The 23,848-nt window shown below is 44.6% G+C and overlaps 1 protein-coding gene across 1 annotated transcript in view; it reads left to right on the plus strand.

Moving 5' to 3' along the window:
- FNTA (farnesyltransferase, CAAX box, subunit alpha) overlaps window positions 1-22,896 on the plus strand; it is a 66,187-nt gene extending 43,291 nt beyond the window's left edge. The window contains exons 3-9 of the mRNA XM_063919971.1: window positions 3,578-3,692; window positions 10,506-10,610; window positions 12,070-12,196; window positions 12,631-12,779; window positions 13,856-13,918; window positions 21,112-21,283; window positions 22,303-22,896. Coding sequence (XP_063776041.1) covers window positions 3,578-3,692; window positions 10,506-10,610; window positions 12,070-12,196; window positions 12,631-12,779; window positions 13,856-13,918; window positions 21,112-21,283; window positions 22,303-22,443 — 872 coding nt within the window. The 3' untranslated portion in view covers window positions 22,444-22,896. The remainder of the gene's footprint in view (window positions 1-3,577; window positions 3,693-10,505; window positions 10,611-12,069; window positions 12,197-12,630; window positions 12,780-13,855; window positions 13,919-21,111; window positions 21,284-22,302) is intronic.
- Window positions 22,897-23,848: the final 952 nt, after the last annotated feature.

The raw sequence follows: 23,848 nt of genomic DNA on the forward strand, positions 1-23,848 counted from the left end.
TATTTAGAGAACCAATATAACTGTTACTCCTTTTAAATGGATACATTTATCTGAGGTGTGCTCTTTTATAACATTTTAATGTTGCATTTATTATTAATCAATTATCTTACATTTATGGTTAATAAATTTATGGTATATACATCGGCTCTCATATTTCTTATTGTCCTTTTCCCTGATATATTGCGCAGCTGATCCTTTTGTCCTAAATCGCTGTCATTTTAGAAAGCATGGGAAGGCTCGAAGTTATAGTTTGCAGGGGGGAGCCAAACACCCTAGCACCGCCCCCACACCATCTGTATGTCCTATACTGAGTTGCCCCCTTCTGCATGTTTTGTATTGTCTATTCTCCCCCACCATAGTCTCTGTTTTGTACTGTGCTCTCAATTCCCCCCACCACACACACAATTACACAAGTATGGTAACTTACCTCCTGCATGTTATGCTCCAGTCCTTACTGCCTCTGCGACCTCTCCCGTCATCTTCAACTGACACTTTGCAGATTTCTTTGCTGATCACCCGTCACTCTGCAAATCTCTTTGCCAGAACTTTGCCAGATGATGAGCTAAACAGCCAGAATTTCTTGGTCAGACATACTATGTGTATAATTGTACTACTACATTTTGTTGTGTACTTTCAATTTTATTCATTTACAATTTATCTATTTTATTGACTTTTTTTAATCCAAAACCAAGATCCTGTCTCATAGAGACCCAAATCATCTGCTCCAGATTTTATCTTCCCTAGTGTTAGGGCCATGTTAGTATCATACAATACCCATAGTGTACAGGTTACAGCCATAATGATAGAGCTACTGTAACTATCCTTTATATTACAAATGAAATTACGTGTATAAGGGCCACTACTACTGTGGGCATTATGTGTATATTGGGTACTACTATTGTGGGCATTATGTGTAAGGTACACTACTACTCTGGGCATTATGTGTAAGGTACACTACTACTCTGGGCATTATGTGTATAAGGGGAACTACTGTGGAAATTATGTATAAGGGGCACTACTATGGGCATTGTGTATAAAGCATTATGTACAAGGGGCACTACTGTGTAGCATTAGGTGTACAAGGGCCACTACTACTGTGGTATTATGTGCATATGGGGAAGCCCTACTGTGTGCATTATGAATGTATGGGACACCACTCCTGTGGGCATTATGTACATAAGGGCCACTACTACTGTGGCATTATGTGTATATGGGGAATCACTATTGTGTGCATTATGTATATATGGGGCACCACTACTGTGGGCATTATGTACATAAGGGGCACTACTACTGTGGGCATTATGTGTATAGGGGCACTACTAATGTGGGCATGATGTGTATAAGCGGCACTACTACTGTGGGCATTATGTGTCTAAGCGGCACTACTACTGTGGGCATTGTGTATAAGCGGCACTACTACTGTGGGCATTATGTGTATCAGTGGCACTACTGTGGGCATTATTTGTATGAGGCATTACTACTGTGGGCATTATGTGTAATAGGCACTACTCTGTAGCATAATGTGACTAAGGGATTCTACTGTGTTACGTAATATGAATAAGGGACACTATGTGGCGTACTATGATTCAGGGGCACTACGTGCAGTGTAATGTGACTAAGATTGTGCTTTTGTGTGTCGTAATTTTTAAATTGGGAGTACTATTGTGTGGCCACGCCCCCTCTTTATGAGACCACACCCCTTCTTCAAGAAACTCACTTTCACTTTACAAAGTCTGGGAGGGCTCAAATTTTATAATTTGCAAGGGGGTGCCGATCACCTAGCACTGCCCCTGCCCGTCAAGCACCATCTCTATGTCCTATACTGAGCTGCTCCCTTCTGCATGTTTTGTATTGTCCGCTCTCCCGCACCATACTGTAGTCTCTTTTTTGTACTGTGCTCTTAATGCCCCCCACCACACACACAATTACACAAGTATGGTACTTACCTCCTGCATGTTATCCTCCAGTCCTTGCTGCCTCTGCGACCCCTCCCGTCATCCTTCAACTGACACTTTGCAGATCTCTTTGCCGGTCACCCAACACTCTGCAAATCTCTTTGCCAGATGATGAAAAAACACAAAAGACTATCCTTAAGCATAGTACTAGTTTAAGTGCAATAAATAGTGTTCACTCTAGGCTGTTTTAGCAGGGCGCTACGCCCTGCCCGTTTTTTAACAGGCAAAACCCGCCCTGCCCCTTTTGCGGCGCCCTGCTAGAACAGCCGCTTCTTTCCTGCCCTCCCAGCGTGTAAAGATGCCGTGCGCATGCATTCACGCATTGGGAGAGAGCTGGGGGAAGCCCAGCACCGACGGAGTGCTTTAATGTGGGTCATATATATAATTTATATAAATACACAACTGTTCCAATTTTTGTCGGGCAGCTCCGTTTTTTGGGACTGTCCCGGTGTCCAACCCACAGAGGGGGGTTAGTTGGGAGGCTCCTGTCAATTGCTCCTCTGATGTAGGGCTGTGGCCCATCTTTACAGGCTGTTGTTGCACAGGCCCCGGTGTGTGTGTGTGTGTGTGTGTGTGTGTGTGTGTGTGTGTGTATGAGAGAGGACATATGAGCAGTGATATCTGACTGTGGCATATTGGGCCTGATTTATAGATATGCTATTTTGTATGAAAGAATACTAAAGCCACAGGAGGCTTAAGTGTAAAGACGCCCATTGACGGCTTCACTGATCCACTGCCGCGCCTGAAGACACAACTTCGGATCAACTGCGTGACCATCGGACATCTAAGTAACCCTTAGGTACTCAGGATGTCTGGCCGAATCACTCTTCCAGGGCCAGTGAAGCTCCCATCGCTGCCCCTAAACGCCAGTAGATCTGAAAACATTGGTGATTTATGTGAATACCAAATTTACTGATATCTCTGAATCAGGCCCATTATGTAGAGGTTATTGTAGTACAGTGTAATGGGTAATTTAGTGATGCGATTAGGGAAGTTTCATTAACATATGGCTCTCCTCAGTTCTGGGACTATAAGCTCAAGTGCCCTTGCCTACTTCTGGTGTAAAATGTGGGTAGTTGTAAAATAGTATTTGTAAATTTGCTTTGTTTCACCCTTCTATACGGTGCTACAGAACAGTAGGGGCGTAAATTTAATACAAGAATGATCTCTTATTTATATGGTACCACAGATGTCCTAGCGGCTCAGCGCTACGGTACCAGTGTGATCCATAACAAGTAGTCAGCTTAGTATATGAGCTGTGATATCAGATCTGATTTAATATGTATACTATGTATGTATGTATGTATGTATGTATGTGTGTATATATAATAATGTATCTATCTATCTGTGTAAAAAAAATAAAAAAATCTATCTATATATATATATATATATATATATGTGTATGTATGTATATTTTTTTTTTTTTTTTTTTTTTTTTTTCAATTAATGGTTTTATATACAGTATAACAATGCATTTGGGGTGAATTTGTTTAACCAATATAATATTAATGACTAATACTAAATTGTAGCCTTTATATTTTTTGTGTACCTGCATTATATGTATTAAGTCATATACACTGTCACAGTACAGTCATACTGATCAGTTCCCATTGTATTTCCAGTCAGAGATGTATATGATTATTTTCGTGCTGTACTTCAGCAAGATGAGAGGAGTGAAAGAGCTTTTAAACTGACCTCTGATGCCATTGAGCTGAATGCTGCAAACTACACAGTGTGGTGAGTAATACAGTAATAACCCATCCCTCTTTATTCCTTTACCCAACTTATGTGGGAGTATGGTGTCCAATAGTCCGCAACAACTTTTAAATGGACTTTAAACCTAAAATGTAGCTAGCATCATAAGAGCTGTTAGTGGCATTTCAGGATATCTGTGTCACCCCAGTCAGTCATTCGTTCACCTTTTAGATTGTAAGTTTGCAAGAGCAGGGCCTTCTTTCCTCATGTGCCTTTCCTTTTCTTACTTACACATAGGGGTAAAATCAATTCCTGTCGGATCCTTTCCGATAGGTCAGTATTCAATGAGCGGTCAAATCCGACAGTCGGATTTGCCCGCTCCCGACAACTAACACAAGCGGGGGTATATAGCAGCTGGCTGGAGGGAGGAAACCGTCTTACCTCGCTGCCCCAGCAAGGACAGGCAGCATCCAGCGCTGGCAGGCGACCTCCGGCCCAGGCAGCCAGGACCAGTGGCAGGGACCCGCCGCGACATCACAGGCTAGAGTCACCAGCACAGCCGCAGCCACCAACAGCAGCAAGGGGGCGGAGGAGAAGGCCAAGGAGGCAGCGGTCATTTATCAGCAGGAAGGATAGGAGCAAGGAGGCCAGCACCAGGAGAGCGTGGCATCAGGAGCGGGGAAGCAGTGATGCTTTACCGACCCCTCCTCTGAGCCCAGCAGCCCCACCGCAGCCAGCGACCGTACCTGGCAGATAGGGAGCATCTAACACAGCGTCTTCCCCGACCGTACCCAGCTGTATGGACAGACAACGGTACCCGCTGACCCAGCCAGGACACGGGTTGCGGCATCGCAAGGATCACCTGTCCACGCACACCCTCATGACGTATACGCGCTCCCCTGTCTTATCTCCCCGGTTCCGACAACGTCAATACGACTTTAGAAAAAGTCGGATTGACATTGTTGGAACCGGAGCCAAAACCTGACTGATTTGGCTGCGGAACACGTGGATCCGAGGCTAATCCAACAATCCACATGTTTTCCGACAAGTCGGGAATTCGATGGTACCGCTGTATCAGCAATTATATGCCGTCAGATTAAAATGATGCATCAGCAGTGGGCATCCCTATGCCCACATTAGCTTCCTTCCATATTGGCATATAATCGCAATTGCGTACGGCAAAAGATAGCAACAGCAGCAGTTAGAACAACCACATCTGAATCAGGCCCATTGTGTGATCAAATGAATGCCTGTTTATGTTGCTGTGAAGTATCCTTACTGCCAGTGGTTGTGACCGATGCTATCTTTCACTTTGGTCAGCCTTTTTTGCTATTTATGTTTTGGACATAAAACCAGTTATTTCTCTTATGTCCTAGAGGATGCTGGGGTCCACATTAGTACCATGGGGTATAGATGGGTCCACCAGGAGCCATTGGCACTTTAAGAGTTTGAGAGTGTTGGCTGGCTCCTCCCTCTATGCCCCCCCTACCAGACTCAGTTTAGAAAATGTGCCCTGTGGAGCCAGTCACAGCTAGGGGAGCTCTGCAGAGCTTTTCTAGTAAAATGTTATTTTAGAGTTTATTATTTTACAGGGAGGCTGCTGGCAACAGCCTCCCTGCAGCGTGGGACTAAGGGGGGCAGTAGTGTCCGCCCTGCGGGGTCTGAGCCACTTACTCCGCTGACAGGACACTGAGCTCCTGAGGGGATAGATCGTTCCCCGCCACAGGGGATCGCTCACCCCAGCAGCATGCCGCCAACCCCTTACAGAGCTGAAGATTGTGGCGAGTAAGACACTGACCCCCCCTAGCAAGCGGGGGGCCGGTGTGAAGATGGCGGCAGCAGGGTAGGAGTGCAGTATTAACTGCGCTCCGGGATGGCTCAGCAGTACAGGGGCGCCCAGGGCCAGCGCTTACACCCTACACTGATCACAAAGCCTGTCGGGGTCCCAGGATCTCAGCCAGCATCAATCCTCAGGCCAGTATAATCAGATGAAAAGCGGGAAGACGGCGCCATTTTGGGGGCGGAGCTTCTCAGAGCGGACCCCGCAGCGTTCAGCGCCATTTTCCTGACTGCACAGCGCTGATCAGGTGAAAGAAGGTCCCTCCACAGTGACTCCAGCTATCTCGCACGGTACCAGGGGGTTGTAGGGGGGGGGGGGGGGGGCTGAAATACGACTGTGTATCCTATTCAGGTGCACAGTCAGCGCTGACAAAGGGTCTCCCTTTGGTTAAAAGCGATGTGTGTGGGTTGGCTCCAATCTCTGTGTCTTTCTTGCCATTCTTGGGGGTGGGGGGGGGAGGGACTCTGTCTGCCCTCCCGTGTGTGTGTGTGTGTGTGTGTGTGTGAAGTGTTTTGTGGTCTCCTTTTAGCTATGTCCAGGGGGGACACTGTGTCATATGCTGCGGTGGATATGTCCTCCCAGCATGATCCCATTCCATGTAATATCAGGATAGCACTGGTTTAGCACAGATTCCAGCAAGGGAACCTGAGTGGTTTTCCTCTATCAAATCTTGGATTTCTCAGATTTCAGATAGGGTTGCAAGTAATGAATCTGCAACCCAGGTATTACAGAACTCTATGGCAGTATGGCCCGATTCTGGTATCTCAGGACGCTCCGCTATATACCCCCACAAACGTGCGCTTGTTCATGTCATGCAAGATGACACGGATACCGATTCTGATACCACAGGCGGTAATGGGGATGTGTTGCGGGGGTCAGCCTCTCTTGCAAAGGGGGTGCAATTGATGATAGAGGCTATCAGGGATGTGTTGAATATTAATGATACCACACCTGAGCAGGTTGAGGAGGCTTTTTTCACTGAAAATAAGAAAGGCTTGTTAACATTCCCTGCGTCAAAGGAATTGAATGCTATATTTGAGAAAGCATGGGAAAACCCTGAGAAAAAATTCAAGATCCCTAAAAGGGTCCAGGTGGCGTTTCCTTTCCCCGAGGAGGATAGGAAAAAATGGGAAAGCCCACCAATTGTTGACACATCTGTGTCCAGACTCAAAAAAGGTGGTTTTGCCTGTTCCGGGATCTACCGCCTTAAAGGAGCCGGCTGATCGAAAGATTGATAATACACTTAAATCAATGTACACAGCTTCGGGGGCCATATTATGTCCCACTATTGCTATTGCATGTGATGTTGAATTGTTTTTGCGTAACATTCACTATTCAGCAGGTTTTATGGTAGAATCCATGAAAGACCTGGGTTCCATGGCTGCGGGGATCTCTTCCATGTCTGTTTCAGCTCATCGGAGACTGTGGCTGCGCCATTGGGCGGCCGACGTGGAGTCCCTACCCTACACAGGTCAGGCTCTCTTTGGGGAAGCTTTGGATGTGTGGATATCCACGGCTACGGCGGGTAAGTCTCCAATCCTTTCCTCGGCTGCACCTGCTCCGAAGAAATCCTTCTCTTCATCAGCATTGCAGTCCTTTCGGCCTAACAAGCCTAGAAAGGCCAAGCCGTCCAATACCTTCTTTAGGGGAGGTCGAGCTAAATCCAAGTAACCTGCGGCAGGTTCCCAGGAAACTAAGCCTGCTTCCTGTACGCCGAAGTCCTCCGCATGACGGTGGACCGCGCAGCCTGGAGGAGGGGCCAGTGGGAGCGAGGCTCAGACAGTTCAGTCACGTCTGGGTATCGTCTGGCCTGGATCCCTGGGTGATAGATATTGTGTCTCAGGGATACAGGTTGGAATTTCCAAATCTCCCTCCTCACCGATTTTTCAAATCAGGCTTGCCAGTTCTACTGGCAGACAGAACTGTACTACAGGAAGCTGTCCAGAAGTTGGTGGAGGCACAGGTCATTGTACCAGTTCCTCCTCATTCGCAAGCCACGTGTTACTATTCCAACCTTTTCGTGGTACCGAAACCGGATGGTTCGGTCAGGCCCATTCTGAACCTGAAATCACTGAACCCTTTTCTGAAGGAGTTCAAGTTCAAAATGGAGTCTCTCAGGGCGGTGATATCAGGTCTGGAAGAGGGGGAATTCCTAGTATCCCTGGATATCAAGGATGCGTACCTCCACATTCCGATTTGGCTACCGCATCAGGCTTATCTCCGTTTTGCATTACTGGACTGTCATTTCCAGTTCCAGACCCTGCCATTCGGCCTCTCTACAGCACCAAGGTGATGTCGGAGATGATGGTTCTACTACGAAAACAGGGGGTGAACATCATTCCATATTTAGACGATATACTGATAAAAGCATCGTCCAAGGAGGAGCTGTTGCAGTCCAAGGTGGTCAAGTCTGGAAGCCGGTCTGCCGATCAACATCCTGGAACTAAGAGCCGTCTACAACGGTTTTCTTCAGGCGGCCCATCTTCTAAGAAATTGGGCCATTCAAGTGCAGTTGGACAATGTAACGACGGTGGCTTACATAAACCGACAGGGCGGAACGAAAAGCAGAGCTGCGATGTCAGAGGTGACAAGAATCCTCCTCTGGGCAGAAAAACACGCGTTGGCGCTCTCTGCAATCTTCATTCCGGGGGTGGACAACTGGGAAGCAGACTTCCTCAGCAGACATGATCTCCATCCGGGGGAGTGGGGTCTCCATCCAGAGGAGTTAAAGGAAATAACAGACCTTTTGGGGGTTACCCCAAATAGACATGATGGCCTCTCGTCTCAACAAGAACCTGCGACGCTATTGTTTCAGGTCGAGGGACCCACAAGCAGTGGCAGTCGACGCCCTGGTGTCTCTGTGGGTGTTCCAGTCGGTGTACGTGTTTCCACCACTGCCACTCATTCCAAGAGTTCTAAAGCTCATGAGAACAAGAGTTCAAGCGATCCTCATTGCTCCAGACTGGCCAAGGCGGGGTTGGTATGCGGACCTTCTGAACCTCTTGCAGGAAGAGCCGAGGCCTCTTCCTCTTCAGGAGGACCTGCTGCAGCAGGGGCCGTTCGCCTATCAAGATTTACTGCGGCTTCGTTTGACGGCATGGAGGTTGAACGCCTGATACTAGCTCGGAAGGGCATTCCTGCCCTGATACAGGCTAAGAAAGGGGTAACGTCTAAACATTACCATCGTATTTGGAAGAAATATGTCTCTTGGTGTGAGTCCAAGAAGTTTCCTGTGGTGGAGTTTCAACTTGGACGTTTTCTCCTCTTCCGGCATGCAGGTGTGGATATGGGCCTGAGGTTGGGATCTGTAAAGGTCCAAATTTCGGCCCTGTCCATTTTCTTCCAGAAAAAATTGGCTGCCCTCCCGAAGGTTCAGACCTTTTTGAAGGGAGTTCTGCACATCCACCCTCCCTTTGTACCGCCTACGGCGCCTTGGGACCTTAACATGGTGTTGCAGTTTCTCCAGTCGGACTGGTTTGAGCCTCTACAGGAGGTGGAGGTCAAATTTATTACATGGAAGGCTGTCACGTTGTTGGCCTTAGCTTCTGCTAGACGTGTGTCAGAATTGGGGGCTTTGTCCTGTAAAAGCCCTTACTTGATATTCCACGAAGATAGAGCTGAGCTCTGGACACGTCAGCAGTTTCTTCCAAAGGTTGTTTCGACATTTCATGTCAACCAACCTATTGTGGTGCCAGTGGCTACTGACTCCTCAATTTTGTCAAAGTCCATGGATGTGGTGAGGGCTTTGAGAATCTATGTGAAGAGGACTGGTCGTCACAGGAAATCTGACTCTTTGTTTGTCCTGTATGATCCCAAGAAAATTGGGTGTCCTGCTTCAAAGCAGACTATCTTGCTGGATTAGGGTCACTATCCAGCATGCTTACTCTATGGCAGGCTTACCGTGTCCAAAATCTGTTAAGGCCCACTCTACTCGTAAGGTGGGTTCTTCCTGGGCGGCTGCCCGGGGTGTCTCGGCGTTACAGCTTTGCAGTACTAATGTGGACCCCAGCATCCTCTAGGACGTAAGAGAAAATAGGATTTTGGTTACCTACCGGTAAATCCTTTTCTCGTAGTCCGTAGAGGATGCTGGGCGCCCGCCCAGCGCTTCGTTTTTTTGCAACTGTTATCTGGTTCAGTACAACTTTTTGTTTAGTTATGTACTGCATTGTTACTTGGTAAGTAATGTTTCAGCAGTTGTTGAGTTTTTCAAGCTAGTTAGCTTGATGTGCCTTGTATGTGTGAGCTGGTAGGAATCTCGCCACTATCTTTGTTAAATCCTTCTCTCGAAGATGTCCGTCTCCTCGGGCACGGTTTCTAGACTGTCTGGTAGGAGGGGCATAGAGGGAGGAGCCAGCCAACACTCTTAAACTCTTAGAGTGCCAATGGCTCCTGGTGGACCCGTCTATACCCCATGGTACTAATGAGGACCCCAGCATCCTCTACGGACTACGAGAAAATGATTTATCGGTAGGTAAATAAAATCCTATTTTTATTATTACCAGTTATTTATATAGCGCACATATTCCGCAGCGCTTTCCAGAGAATTTTTTATCATTCACATCCGTCACTGCCCCAGTGGAACATACAATCTATATTCCCTACCACATGTACACGCACACACATTTACACTAGGGTTAATTTTGTTGGGATCCAATTAACCTGCCAGTATATTTTTGGATTGTGGGAGGAAACCCACGTAAGCACGGGGAGAATATACAAATTCCACACAGCTAGGGCCATGGTGGGAATTGAACTCATGACTTCAGTGCTGTGAGGCAGTAATGCTAACCATTACACCATCCGTACTGCCTAAAACATATATTTGTTAGTATGGCCCTGCTTGCATGTTGAGATTCATATCATAAACTAAATTACCATTATTCTTAATTACCAGCTTAATGTTCTACTCCTCCTTGCATGGAAAAGAGGAGTCTATTTACTTAACATTTTAGTACAGCCACTGAGTTTTGACCCATGTTTACATGATGTCACATTGCATGTGATTTGTGTTTCAGGCATTACAGGAGAGTTCTATTGCAGTCACTAAAGAAAGATCTACGCGAGGAAATGAATTATATTACTGCAATCATTGAGGACCAGCCAAAAAACTATCAAGTCTGGTAAAAGATCTAAATCAAATTGTCCCCCGTAGGTGTATCAGTTTTCACTGTAGACCAGTTTTAAGCAAACTTTACGCCTACTGTTATAAGCACTGACCAACACTGTCGGAAAAGCGCAGCAGAGGTTGTTCTTCCTCAGGCAACTAAGGAAGTTCAACATCACACAGAAGCTTCTGCTCCTCTTCTACTCCGCAATTGTGGAGTCTGTACTGTGCTCCTCGAAACTGGTATGGTATGGCTCCGCCAGCGCGAGGGACAGATGCAGGCTCCAAAAGGTGGTCAGAACCACAGAGAAGATCATCGGGGCCGACCTTCCCTCAGTCCAGGACCTGTACCTGTCCAGAGCTAAAAAGTGGGCAACGAAGATAGTAAAGGACCAGCTACACCCCGGCCACAGCATGTTTAACTTGCTTCCTTCAGGCAGGCATTACAGGGCTGTCCCTGCTGGGTCCACCAGAAGCCTCAAAAGTTTCTTTCCCCAAGCGGTCCGCCTGCTGAACTCCTGAACATTGACTGACTACACGTACCTGTATCTCACTTGTATCACTACGGTATACCTAACTGTATGACTTAACTTGCCCTCCCACCTGCTTATATGTTACCTACTTGGCTGTTGTATAGCAAATCGAAGACAAATTCTTAGTATACGCAACTATACTTGGCCAATAAAGCTGATTCTGATAGTAAAAACAGATTATTAGTATCAAATCTAGCAAACAGACTTGGAGAAGTTGGACTTCTATGGTCACTAACAGGACAGAAGAGCCATTCTGTCGTATACAAATCAGTCTTCCTTCTGATGATAGTGGGAGGATATGCTGGGAACCAAAAAAAAACACTGGACACTTTCCAGGTGTTACGAAACTCGGGATATTAAGCACTTCCTACCAAGTAAATTCCTCCAAGAATGATGGATCGCGTGTGTGTGGATAGAGAGATATAGCTATATATCTATATCTATTAGATCCATCATGAAATTGAAATTCTGTAGCAACTTTGAGGGGCAGATTTATCAAGCAATGATATTCTTATCACTCATTACGAAAGATAGTCTCCATTCGTAACAAGTGATAACAAGAATATCACTCGCTGATAAATCTACCCCACGGTTTGCTTACCTTACTCCTGTCCCGACTAGTTGCACATAAGCTGTCTGTAGCAGCTAGTCTAGACCTCCCAGCCAGTTTTTTTTTTTATTGGTTAGACTGAAGATGGACTCAAAGACTGTAGAGAGTGTTGTATAATATCTTTTGTACAAGAGATCATAAACTATATTCTAGTTCTTTACACTTCTCAATGAAGTGTACAGTGAAAGGCCTGGAAGGGAGATTGGAGGGATTTAGGAGTGTTGGTTCCTTGTGCTCTCCTTATATCTCAGCCTAAGTTCCTACAGTGTGACTAATAATTCTCTGTAAGTTAGTGAAGTTGAGTCAACAAATGTTTTTCCTTTACACTTAAGGCACCACAGGAGAGTGCTTGTGGAGTTGCTAAAGGATCCTTCGGAAGAGCTTGAATTTATTGCAGATATCTTAAACCAGGATGCCAAAAACTATCATGCATGGCAACACAGACAGTGGGTTATTCAGGTATCGGCTCAATCTCCATAAAGCAAATTCCAATTTTACAATCTTTGTTTTCTAGTAAAGATTATTAAGGCCACTTGATAACAATGAAATAATTACCCCTCTTAACGGTTTACGTTGTCAGTCTAGGCCATGTACCTTACCATGGTTTCCCCTTATTGATGCCTGCACAAGATTTTCATTAATCTTTAGATGCATAGTCTTCATTTTAAGTTTCTTTAGTTAGACTTTTTTTATTGCATTGTCTCTGTTCCATTTGTGCTTATGTATTGGTTTTATTCTAACTCTCCTCCGCTGCAGTGTCTAATTAGTTCCTGATTCAGGTCTCCCCTTGTCTTTGGATTTGCGTTTGCTTTTTGTTTGCTTTGTCAGTTTTTTATTTTTTTTATTTGAAGTTTCAGTATACTGCTAATATGGCTGCATTTCATATTCTGTAGGAGTTCAACTTGTGGGATGGTGAATTGCAATATGTTGACCTGCTATTAGCAAGAGACCTCCGAAATAACTCTGCTTGGAACCAAAGATACTTTATTATTTCTAATACTTCTGGGTACAGCAATCCTCAGATCCTAGAAAGAGAGGTCCAGTAAGTGAAATAATCCTATCTTGCACATAGTATTGGAAGGTAACATATTTCCTTGTTTATTCCTGTGTCCTGGTGCTACATTTTTGCATTTTTTATTTAAACGTTTAACAATTTGCACATCTTAATAAGCCTGGTTTTCTTAAGGTGGGTAATCACTAGGCGATGTGCTCGGTGAGCGATAGATATCGCCTAGTGCTTCTCGGCCGGGCCGCCCGACGGCGGGCATACGCACTGTGCGATATCACTAAGAATATTGCACAGTGACGTCATGCTGCGGCCGTCCAGAGCATGCAGTTTTGGACGATGAGTCCAAACTGAGCTGCATGCACGGCTGAGACTGAGGGTCGGTAACAACCCGCGGGGCCGCACATCGCTCGGCCGCATACACAGTAAACTATATCGCTTAGGAGGGGGAAAATGAGCACTATAGTTCACTGCATTGCTAAGTGTGTACCCACCTTAACTCTTGTTCACTAGTGTATAATGTCGATAATGATGTCACCTGTATCACAGTAAAGTTTTCAAGTGATTGACTTGCATCTGTAAATCCCCTTACTCTCTCACAGTCACGTGGTTCATCTAGTGGATATGTTTCATTTGTTGACCTCTACTGCACATAGAAGCTGTGCCATCCTTATTTACGATCTGATGTCAACACATAGGGGGGAATTCAATTGTTATTTGACAGCAGATGGGTCCCAACGGAGCTATTTAATTGTAGCTCAGTTTACGTGCGATCGGCTACCGGTGCCTGCATTTCAGCTCGCACACCCCTGGGGTGGTGAGCTGAAATGCATGAAAAGTGACCCGTTAGACAGCCCAAACAGGACTTTTCACGTAGCTCCCATTAGTTTGGTTGGGTTCAGCTGCTTTACACTGCTAAACCCGACCTCTCTGGACGCAATCAGCACCAAAAAAACAATTGAATTGCACCCCACAATCTCCTGTCACTTTAGATGGGAGATTGGGTGTGCAACACAATTTAATTCCCCCCAAATTGCTTGCTGATACTAACATTATATTAATAGTAATCTTAAACTGTAACTATTGACCCTTTCTTAACCTCATTCCATCAGATATGCTCTAGAGATGATCAAGGTTGCACCACATAATGAGAGTGCGTGGAACTACTTAAGGGGGTAAGACACATTTTTGCTCTTTGTACTAGTCTGAATTTTGAACTGTTTTATAGACTGTATGGAACTAATGTAAGAATGATATATGTTTTTGCAGTCATTTGCCTTCCTGTTTGCACCAATACACCTTTTTAGAGGCACTAAGTGAAATGTTCAGTATCCCCCTCATAGAATCTAAAGAATAAAATTAAGATCTGTGACGGCACAGTATGACCCTGTATAAATACAAACCACAAATCAAAGCGCTGATGATGCTTGTGACTAAATAACTTAAGGCAAAAATATCACATTAAACTAAACAATCACTTCTTAAAATAGTGAATATTCATAAACACACGTATCATAGACCATTTGCATGTTATTATGTTTTATTTATATGGCGCCACAAGGGATCCAGGGGTTAGGTGCCATCAAAGGGAGTATTGCGTATAAGATGGTGTAAGTAAGAGAAGGAATGACACATGAGGGAAGAGACTCTGCTCTTGCAAGCTCACAATCTATTATAACTCCTAAAATGGAGACTGTCCTTTGATTTTAAAATGGCAAAATGTGCCCTGCCCTGCAAGGGGTGCAAATAGAATTTATACTTTTTGCATGAAGGGTAAATACTGGTAGCCTTTGCTTGTCGCCCACAAATGCCAGACAACTGTTCCACCTGCCGTTTTACCATGGTGCAAAGTTTCTTTTTCTTTTTTTATATAAACTTTGCTCCCAACCCAACTTTGGGCCGAATTCATAGTTGTATGGTATTTCACAGCCACAAGAGGGTAATACCCTAAGGAGGCATATGAAGAAAAAGACTCCTCTTGATGGCATTGCAGATCCAAGTGCTGCGTCCAAAGACAGAGCATTGGATCACCATTGCAACCATCTGAGTAGTATAATCTTACTCAGAATAGGCAACGGATCTCCTCTGCCAGGACCAGGAAGTCGGTGTTCGAAGACGCAGACCCTGGCATGGCCATCCCTACAAAATGGGCAACACTACCCCGTTTTGTAAAATGGGTCTCCATCTCCGCCCCTGCCCCCAAATGAGCGCATCATCAGAATTATGGTCGCACAGTGTGCATTCGCAGTGCACCACAACCGTAGTTGTACGCAAACCATCGGATTTGCTTACAACTATGAATCAGGCCTTTAATTATAGAGGAAACATTTGGCAGGATTGCCCATTGGAAGACTTTGCTTTTCATGCTGGATATTCATTATCTTAGCGCTTCCACTGATCACTGTGTAGCCTTGTGGGAAATCACTGGCGATTCTTTGCATAGTGGATTTATTGTCAGCAGTTCTATATTAATTGCATTTTTATCGTAAGTGAATGCTCAGTATGATACTTGCATGTGGTGTGTATGTATGTTATTTTAAGAAGTGATTATTATATATATATATATATATATATATATATATATAGTTTTTATTGTAAAAATGCCGTATAAACCAATACAGACTTCGAGAAGATGATGTTACAGAACATTTTAGAATAAAGCTCAGGGTATCACGCAGGATGCCAAATAAGGCACATCAAATATACAAATTCCAACATTATTTTTCTATAAACTGAGAATAATGAGGTTGGTAACATATACCGACACTAAAACTTGTAGGAAAAAGAGAGGATAAAGGGGGTAAGAAAGAAGAGGGGAGGGGGACCACCATGAAGAGTTTCATATAGAGATCCATAGGGTGAGGATGAGAGAAACATTCATCGTATATAAATATGAAAAATAACAAAACAACCATATATGAGCATAAGTAGTGCAAGTCCACCAAGATAAATCATACTCAAGCGATAGAGCATTTAGAATAAGAAAACCATGGTTCCCAGATTCGCATATATTTATCTGATCTATCGTGTAAGGAAGCAGTAATTTTCTCCATCGTAGAAATATACCATATTGTAGCCAGTACCATGTTTATAGGCGGAGAAACTGGTTGTTTCCAGCATTTAGCTATCACACATCTGGTAGCGTGGAGAATTTGGAGAACAAGCTTATTGGCAATGCTACTTAAATCAGACAGAAGGAGGCCCAGCAAAGCCGTCCAGGGACTCTGGGTTACCTAAGAGGAAAAGATGGATCCAATTAGGGTCTCCGTTTGGTCCCAAAAAGGGCGAATTTTGGGGCAGGACCACCAAATGTGTTTAAAATCTCCAATTTGACCACAGTCTCTCCAACATAATGTGGAAGACCCAGGGAAAATCCTATTCAGTCTTGCTGGTACTAGATACCACCTAGTGTAGACTTTATAGGAATAATCTTTAATTAGAGAAGAAATAGAAGACTGAGCAACATTTTGTCGTATGATTTCCCATGAGTCTTCCTCAGGTGGAGGGCCCAAGTATTGTTTTCATTTACTTTCGTGAGGGAGAATATCAGTCGACTCAAGAGAGCGTAGTAGACCGTAAAGTATGGAAATAATGCCCTGCCGTATAGGGGAGTAAATACAGAGTCGTTCAAAAGGAGTAAGTTGGCGTATGACTTCAGATTTTGGTAGGGAGTTTAAAAAGTATCGGAGTTGGAAATACTCGTAAAGTACTGGCCGGGAGATTCCATACTTGTCACTCAAGGTATCTAAAGAACGCCAAGAGGCGCCCACAATAAAGTCAAAGACCAGTCTGGGTCGTGGGTTCAGGTGAAACCACGAGTGTGAGCTCAATGAGGAACCAGGAGGGAAATCTGGGTTATCCCAGATGGAGGTGATGGGAGATGGGAATGTGGAAAGCTTATAGTGCCGAATGCAGAAGAACCACAGGGAACAGGTGAATTTTGTAGTAGGCGCACAGGCCCGCGCCTCCTGACTAGGTTTAGGTGGTGTTAAAAAGAATACCAAAGTGGATGTTTTGGTCAATAAAAGTTCAATTCGTATCCAGGGAAGGTGAGGGGGTTGAGAAAACCAAGTGAGTGCCTGGCTTAGGTGGGTGGCATGATAATATTTACGTATATCCGGGAGACCTCTACCACCAGCGGTTGGGCTTCTTATTTAAGTTGAAGTCTTAATCCTAGGGGATTTATTAGACCATATGAATTTCATTAAAAGTTTCTGCATTCGGCACAAAGCCCCAGCGGGAATGCGAACCGGAATTGTTTGGAACAAATACAAAAGCCTAGGCAGGATGTTCATTTTAACCAAGACTATACGTCCAAACCATGCTAGTATTTGCTTGTCCCATGCTCGTAGGTCAGATTCAATACAGTTGAAAGGAGCCGGGAAATTCTCGGAGTATAGAGACCCATAAGAATTCGTACTAAAGACTCCCAGGTATTTTATTTTCTTAGAGCGCCAGGAGAAGTTAAAATTAGCGGCCAGGAGAGACCTGGTATCCTCACTAAGATGTAGGGGGAGAGCTTCCGATTAGCATAGTTAATACGGTAGCCTGAATAAAAAGAATATGATAGAGTTTGAAACAAGTTAGGAATAGATTTATGAAGAGAGGAAAGAGTTAGCAGAACATCATCCGCAAACAGTGATAATTTAAACTACTCGTCTCCAACTGCTATGCCCTTTATATCCGGGTTAGTCCTTATCAAACACGCCAGAGGCTCGATTGTCATGGCAAATATGAGGGGCGATAGAGGGCACCCCTGACGGGTGCCATTATTAATCTGGAACAGGCGAGAGTCTTTACCATTTATCCAGACTATAGCTGATGGGTTAGAGTAGAGAGCCTGAATGCCCTGAAGTAGGCTTCCCCCAGACCGAACCTACGCAGAGTAGCAAACATAAAGGGCTATGAAATTTTATCAAAGGCCTTCTCCGCGTCAAGCGAGAGAAGGATAGAAGGCAATTTAGATTCGTTAATCACGTGAACCAGATCGATAGTTCTCCGGGTATTGTCTCTAGCTTGTCGTCCTGGGATGAAGCCCACCTGGTCCGCATGTATCAATTGTGAGAGAACCGAATTTAACCTCGGAGATAAAATTTTGGCGAACAATTTAATATTATTTAATAAGGAAATCGGGCGATGTCTAAAACACGAGTTGGGGTCTTTCCCCACTTTACATATCAAGACAATTCGAGCCTCCAGCGTGCGAGGAGACAAAGGATCGCCTCCAAGGAATCCGTTAAAGAGTCTACAAAGGTGAGGTAACAGGATACCCTTGAATTTCTTAAAGTACATAATGGACATACCGTCTGGCCTAGGGGCCTTACCCGGCTTCTGAGTCTTGAGGGCATTCTCTAATTCCTCGATAGTTATCTCCGAGCCCAACTGAGATACCACCAACTGGCCCTGTTTAGGTAGATTACATTTGTCCAAAAGTGACTTGATCCCGTCAGAGAATTTCGGAGAGGATGAGGAATGAGCATCAGCATTATATAATGATTCATAATATTTCTCGAATTCTCTGAGAATGTGATCAGGATCATGAGTCAATACCCATTGTTTGGTCCGAATCGTTAAGATATTTTTGGATGAAATCTGAGCGGTTTCCTGGCGAGAATTTTATCCGCCTTATCCCCTTTTTCATAGTTTATTTGAGATAAATATATTTTTTACTATCAGTGCTGTAACTTTAGAATGTTCATATACTGGGTTGTCCAAGCTGCCAGAGGATTTAACACTGCAAGAGAGCTCTATGTATTGAATCGGCTAAGCCAGAGGTTCCCAAACTGTGTGCCGTGGCTCCCTGGGGTGCCTCGGGACACTTGCAGGGGTGCGCTGGGTTGGTGGTCCAGGACCAATTCAAATTATTCATGGTCAATATAATAGGCAAAACCAGTGCTGGTGGCTGCCAGTCATAAAATATGTGGCCAAACAGAAGCAAATCTTGTCCCTCACCACACAACTGACCCTAAGGATGACACATAAACGTGATCTACTTAATGTAGTATTTATTTCTAAATTTCTCAATATGAAATTTTTGGCCTAGGGGTGCCATGAAAAAAATTCTGATATTCTAGGGCGCTGTGATTCAAAAAAGTTTGGAAACCACTGGGCTAAGCAGTTTTATTTGTGAGAGCAGTTACTCCGAAATCACAACACCGATTTTGATGGTTCAGGTGTCTTTCGAAAAGGTGTGTGTGTGTGATGTAGATACGCAATAAGGTCGTAGAAGTTTGATAAGTGGTTGGGCTGTTGTGGAAAAACGCATCAAATTCGTGATTTTGTTTTTCTGTTCGAAAAAGCATCGAGTTGGTGGTGCGCGCTTCTATTTGCTCGATTTCCAGCAATGGTTGGCTAGTAAATACTAAATTGGGCTTGTTTAGCCGCTGATTATCGGTTACTTTGTCAATTCACTGGTTAGTTAATCTACCCATTGAGTTGTGTTTATACTGTATGTGTCTTTTTCGTGAGTTGCAGGCTCCTATAACGGCTGCTGTGTGACTTACATACTCGGAACCTTAGGGTATTGTATTTTTGTTTTGTTTTTGTGCTGGGGGCTGCATTGCAAGCAGAAGTGGAAGGACCCTAATCTCCTAGCCCAAACCTCGAAACAAACCCCAATACACAAACATATAAATTAACCCTGATACTAGTAATTCACAACCGTAGGATGGATGGGCGATGTGGTTCTTGGATCAAACCATGGAGGCAATTGCCGTATATACTCGAGTATAAGTCGACCCGAATATAAGCCGAGGCACCTAATTTTACCACAAAAACCTGGGAAAACTTATTGACTCGAGTATAAGCCTAGAATGGGAAATGCAGCTCTAGCCGTACACAGCCCTCATGCTGCCAGATATGCCCTCATGCTGCCAGATGTGCCCTCATGCTGCCAGATGTGCCCTCATGCTGCCAGATGTGCCCTCATGCTGCCAGATGTGCCCTCATGCTGCCAGATGTGCCCTCATGCTGCCAGATATGCTCTACAGTGCCAGATATGCCCTCATGCTGCCAGATATGCCCCACAGTGCCAGATATGCCCCACAGTGCCAGTTACTTACCCTCCGTCGCTCCCGCGCTGTCTTCTGAAGGAGGGACACGGAGGGCACAGCGCTTGGCTCTCCTGTGTCCCTCCTGCGTCTCCAGTGGCGTGTGTGTTAAAGGAAGTGCCGGTTCGTGAGCCAATCAGAGCTCACGAACGGGCACTTCCTTTAACACACACGCCGGAGACGCAGGAGGGACACAGGAGAGCCGCGTGCTGTGCCCTCCGTGTCCCTTCTAAATACTGACTCGAGTATAAGCCGAAGGGGCTTTTTCAGCACAAAAAAAAGTGCTGAAAAAGTCTGCTTATAATCCAGTATATACGGTAAATACTAGTAACTAGGAAAAATATATACGCAAGATAACCCAAGGAGCTCATATTATTTTATTATGACTGGTTTCTTCAAGGAATGTTACTGCTATTTTAAGATGTGGTTTGTTTTTTTCAAATCTGAAGATGAATATTAATTTTATACAATACAGTGTTTATAATATTTATATATTGTAATATTTGTTGTGTTCATTCATAGAGGGTTTTGTGGTGGGTTCCAAGATTGTGGAGCCGGTGTGGTTTTATCTAGTTCACTGCTAAATTTTACTCTGATTGCTGCAGTGAACTCGCTGGGTTTGCACCGGTTCCGTGGTCTCTGAGCCTATTACATAAACCCCATAATGTAGTTTTTATTTTATTATGTTATACTATGTGGGTGTCTGAAACGGATCCTGCATACAGCCGCAAGAAGATTGATCATAAGAGGGTAAATAAATAGGTGAATGGACGGATTGGACTAAGAGGCCTCAGACTGATGTCTTGCTTAGGGCCCCATGGAGTCTTAATCTGTCTCTGGTTACAGTAGCGCATAGGCCACTATAGTCTTCTCTTGCCAGAACGTGGTAGCTTATGGGGGCTGCTTTGCAGTCAGAAATGGAATGAGCATAATTTCCTAGCCCAAACTCCTAACACCCTATCCCTAAAGGGCAGACCTGATGGGCCATATATTTCTTATCTGCAATAAAATGATATGTTTCTATGTAATCAGCACATTGTCCTGTTATTCCTAAACACATTGCATTGTGACAAAGACACATTTTCAGCAAAAAAGACACCCGACACTAGCAGAGTCTCTGGTGTGCAGAGAGGGGCAATTTGGCGCGACTGCAGCACTGGCGTATGAGGACACACATGTAAATGCCTTTCATTTGTACAGCACCTTACATTTTATAGTTGGTCTTCCTCTTTTACATAAGTGATTTCCATTTTTATCTAATCCACCATCAGTCCATATTCAAACTATATATATTTATACACTCATTGTCGTTTTTTCAGAATATTACAAGACCGAGGCATGTCTGATTACCCAAACCTGTTGGAGCAAATCCAGAGTTTGCAGCAAACACACAACTCTCCTTTACTCCTGGCCTTTCTAGTGGATTTGTATGATGACATGTTAGAGAAGAAGTGTGAGAATCCTGAAGGTATCCTGAGCCAAGCTTTACAGGTTTGTATTCACTTTATTTAGCAACACTGACTTTGAGGTTTAGATTTATTATTTTTCCTAAGTACCTTGAAAAGGCTGATCATCTTCTCCAGGTGTTGCATTCCCCAGGGTGCGCGGCCTAACAAACACAAGGTATTATGGCTCAAATATATTAAGCCTTAAAAAGTGATAAAGTGGACACGGATAAAGAGTTAAAAATAACCAGCCAATCAGCTTCCTACATACCATGTCACAGGCTGTGTTTGAAAAATGACAGTTCGGAGCCGATTGGCTGGTCATTTATCACTCTTTTATCCATCTCCACTTTATCTCTTGTAAAGGCTTAATACATTTGGGTCTATATACCAAGTAACACAGCCAGTCCACATCGAGAAACACAGCTCACAATACATTGGGGTAAAAGTATTATACTGGCAGAGATCATGCCGCTATAACACTTCCTGCTTCACCTACTTACCGAGGCGAAGCAGGAAGGGACATCGACAAGATGTAAGAACATTTTGTGTGCCGCGCTCCTCCCTCCAGCGATGTCCCCCTGAGCAATATGGCGCATCAGCTTAGTGCTGAAGCGCTGTGTCCCCTCTGCTCATGCGTGGGCTCTCGCTTCTCACGCGAGATCCCCAGCTCACTCCAGAGCCGGCACGCACCACAACCAGAGACGGCTCTGTCCCTGCTGTGGTCCATGGGCATCGCCACCTGCAGCTGTCGGAACGGTCAGCATCGCCATTGCCCAAGCATATCTGCCTCCTGTCTTATAGATACTAGCGCCAATATGGACAGGGGCGCATAGTGCCCCTGTCACTGGGCACAGACCGAGAGGGGGGGGAGTGGTATAGCCCGCACAACGTGCGCTGATACCGCTACCCACCCCTCATATCCCCATATCGCCAGTTCATCCATTTACCTGATTATTACTGTAATTTATATAGGCTTTAACCATCCAACTTTTTCTTTTATCTTTAAGGACATCATTGCAGTATTATGTTAATATGATTCCTTTCTTTGTTTCTATTTCTTAGCTCTGTGAAATTCTGGCAACGCAGAAAGATACCATTAGGAAAGAATACTGGCAATATGTTGGTCGGTCACTAGAGATGAAATATGGAGGAAAACATTCTGAGAAAGAAGAATCTAGTCCTGTAGAAAATAATGAACAATGAGAGTCACATGGTGATTTTCATTTATGTATTTAACAAGATTTTTTATGTAAGTAAAATAAACAGAAGTGATTTAATCCTATAAATTCTAACACATCTCTGCCTACAGCACATTATGTTAAAACTTGTTAAGAACCAGAGCAGTATTGTAACCCATTAACATATGGACTCCATGTTAGCTACACAAGCTTGCCATTGTGATGGTGATAATCTGCAGAACTGACCTGAGTTTAGCAGTGCATTGTGGGTTCAACTTCTATTTTAAGGATCTTTCTTACTGTTGCACACAGTTGTAAGCCAAGGCACATGTCCATAGTAATTCGTACCATGAACTATGTGACAAACTAGTGCACGTACATAAAGAGTACTAAATATTACGTATGGCACACTCGTTTGTCAAAAATAACAACGTTCGATCGTAGACCTTTTCTTGCAATAAACTAAAAGCAAAATAAATATTGTGTTTACTTTTATCTTTTAAATAAATGAGAATAGCTGGAGAACTGCCCCTCCTGGGCTGTAATGGGGTGTCTCAAGGAGGCTAGGTTTAGTGAGCGTTTGTATAAGCTGCAGTTCCACTGACAGAGTTGTATGGAGTGTACATAGGCTGGTGCAAGTGCGCATGATGATGATGATGATGACCATAAAGCTAAGTGTGTGGATAGGGACAGTCAATTTGCATATAGGCAAATATACTCATTTTGTTTCTTGCACGGGTGTAATTAACAGCAACTTGTGTGGATCGCTGTTCCTTTCTCTGACGTCCTAGTGGATGCTGGGAACTCCGAAAGGACCATGGGGAATAGCGGCTCCGCAGGAGACTGGGCACAACTAAAGAAAGCTTTTAGGTCACCTGGTGTGCACTGGCTCCTCCCACTATGACCCTCCTCCAAGCCTCAGTTAGATTTTGTGCCCGGCCGAGGTTGGATGCACACTAGGGGCTCTCCTGAGCTTCTAAAAAGAAAGTATATAATTAGGTTTCTTATTTTACAGTGAGACCTGCTGGCAACAGGCTCACTGCAGCGAGGGACTAAGGGGAGAAGAAGCGAACCTACCTGCTTGCAGCTAGCTTGGGCTTCTTAGGCTACTGGACACCATTAGCTCCAGAGGGATCGACCGCATGGAACTGGCCTTGGTGTTCGGTCCCGGAGCCGAGCCGCCGTCCCCCTTACAGAGCCAGAAGCAAGAAGAGGTCCGGAAAATCGGCGGCAGAAGACATCAGTCTTCACCAAGGTAGCGCACAGCACTGCAGCTGTGCGGCATTGCTCCTCATACACACTTCACACTCCGATCACTGAGGGTGCAGGGCGCTAGGGGGGCGCGCCCTGAGCAGCAATAAAAACACCTTGGCTGGCAAAAATACCACAATATATAGCCCCAGAGGCTATATATGTGATAATTACCCCTG

The sequence above is a fragment of the Pseudophryne corroboree genome, chromosome 1 (genome assembly GCF_028390025.1).
Source record: "Pseudophryne corroboree isolate aPseCor3 chromosome 1, aPseCor3.hap2, whole genome shotgun sequence".
Taxonomy (NCBI): domain Eukaryota; kingdom Metazoa; phylum Chordata; class Amphibia; order Anura; family Myobatrachidae; genus Pseudophryne; species Pseudophryne corroboree.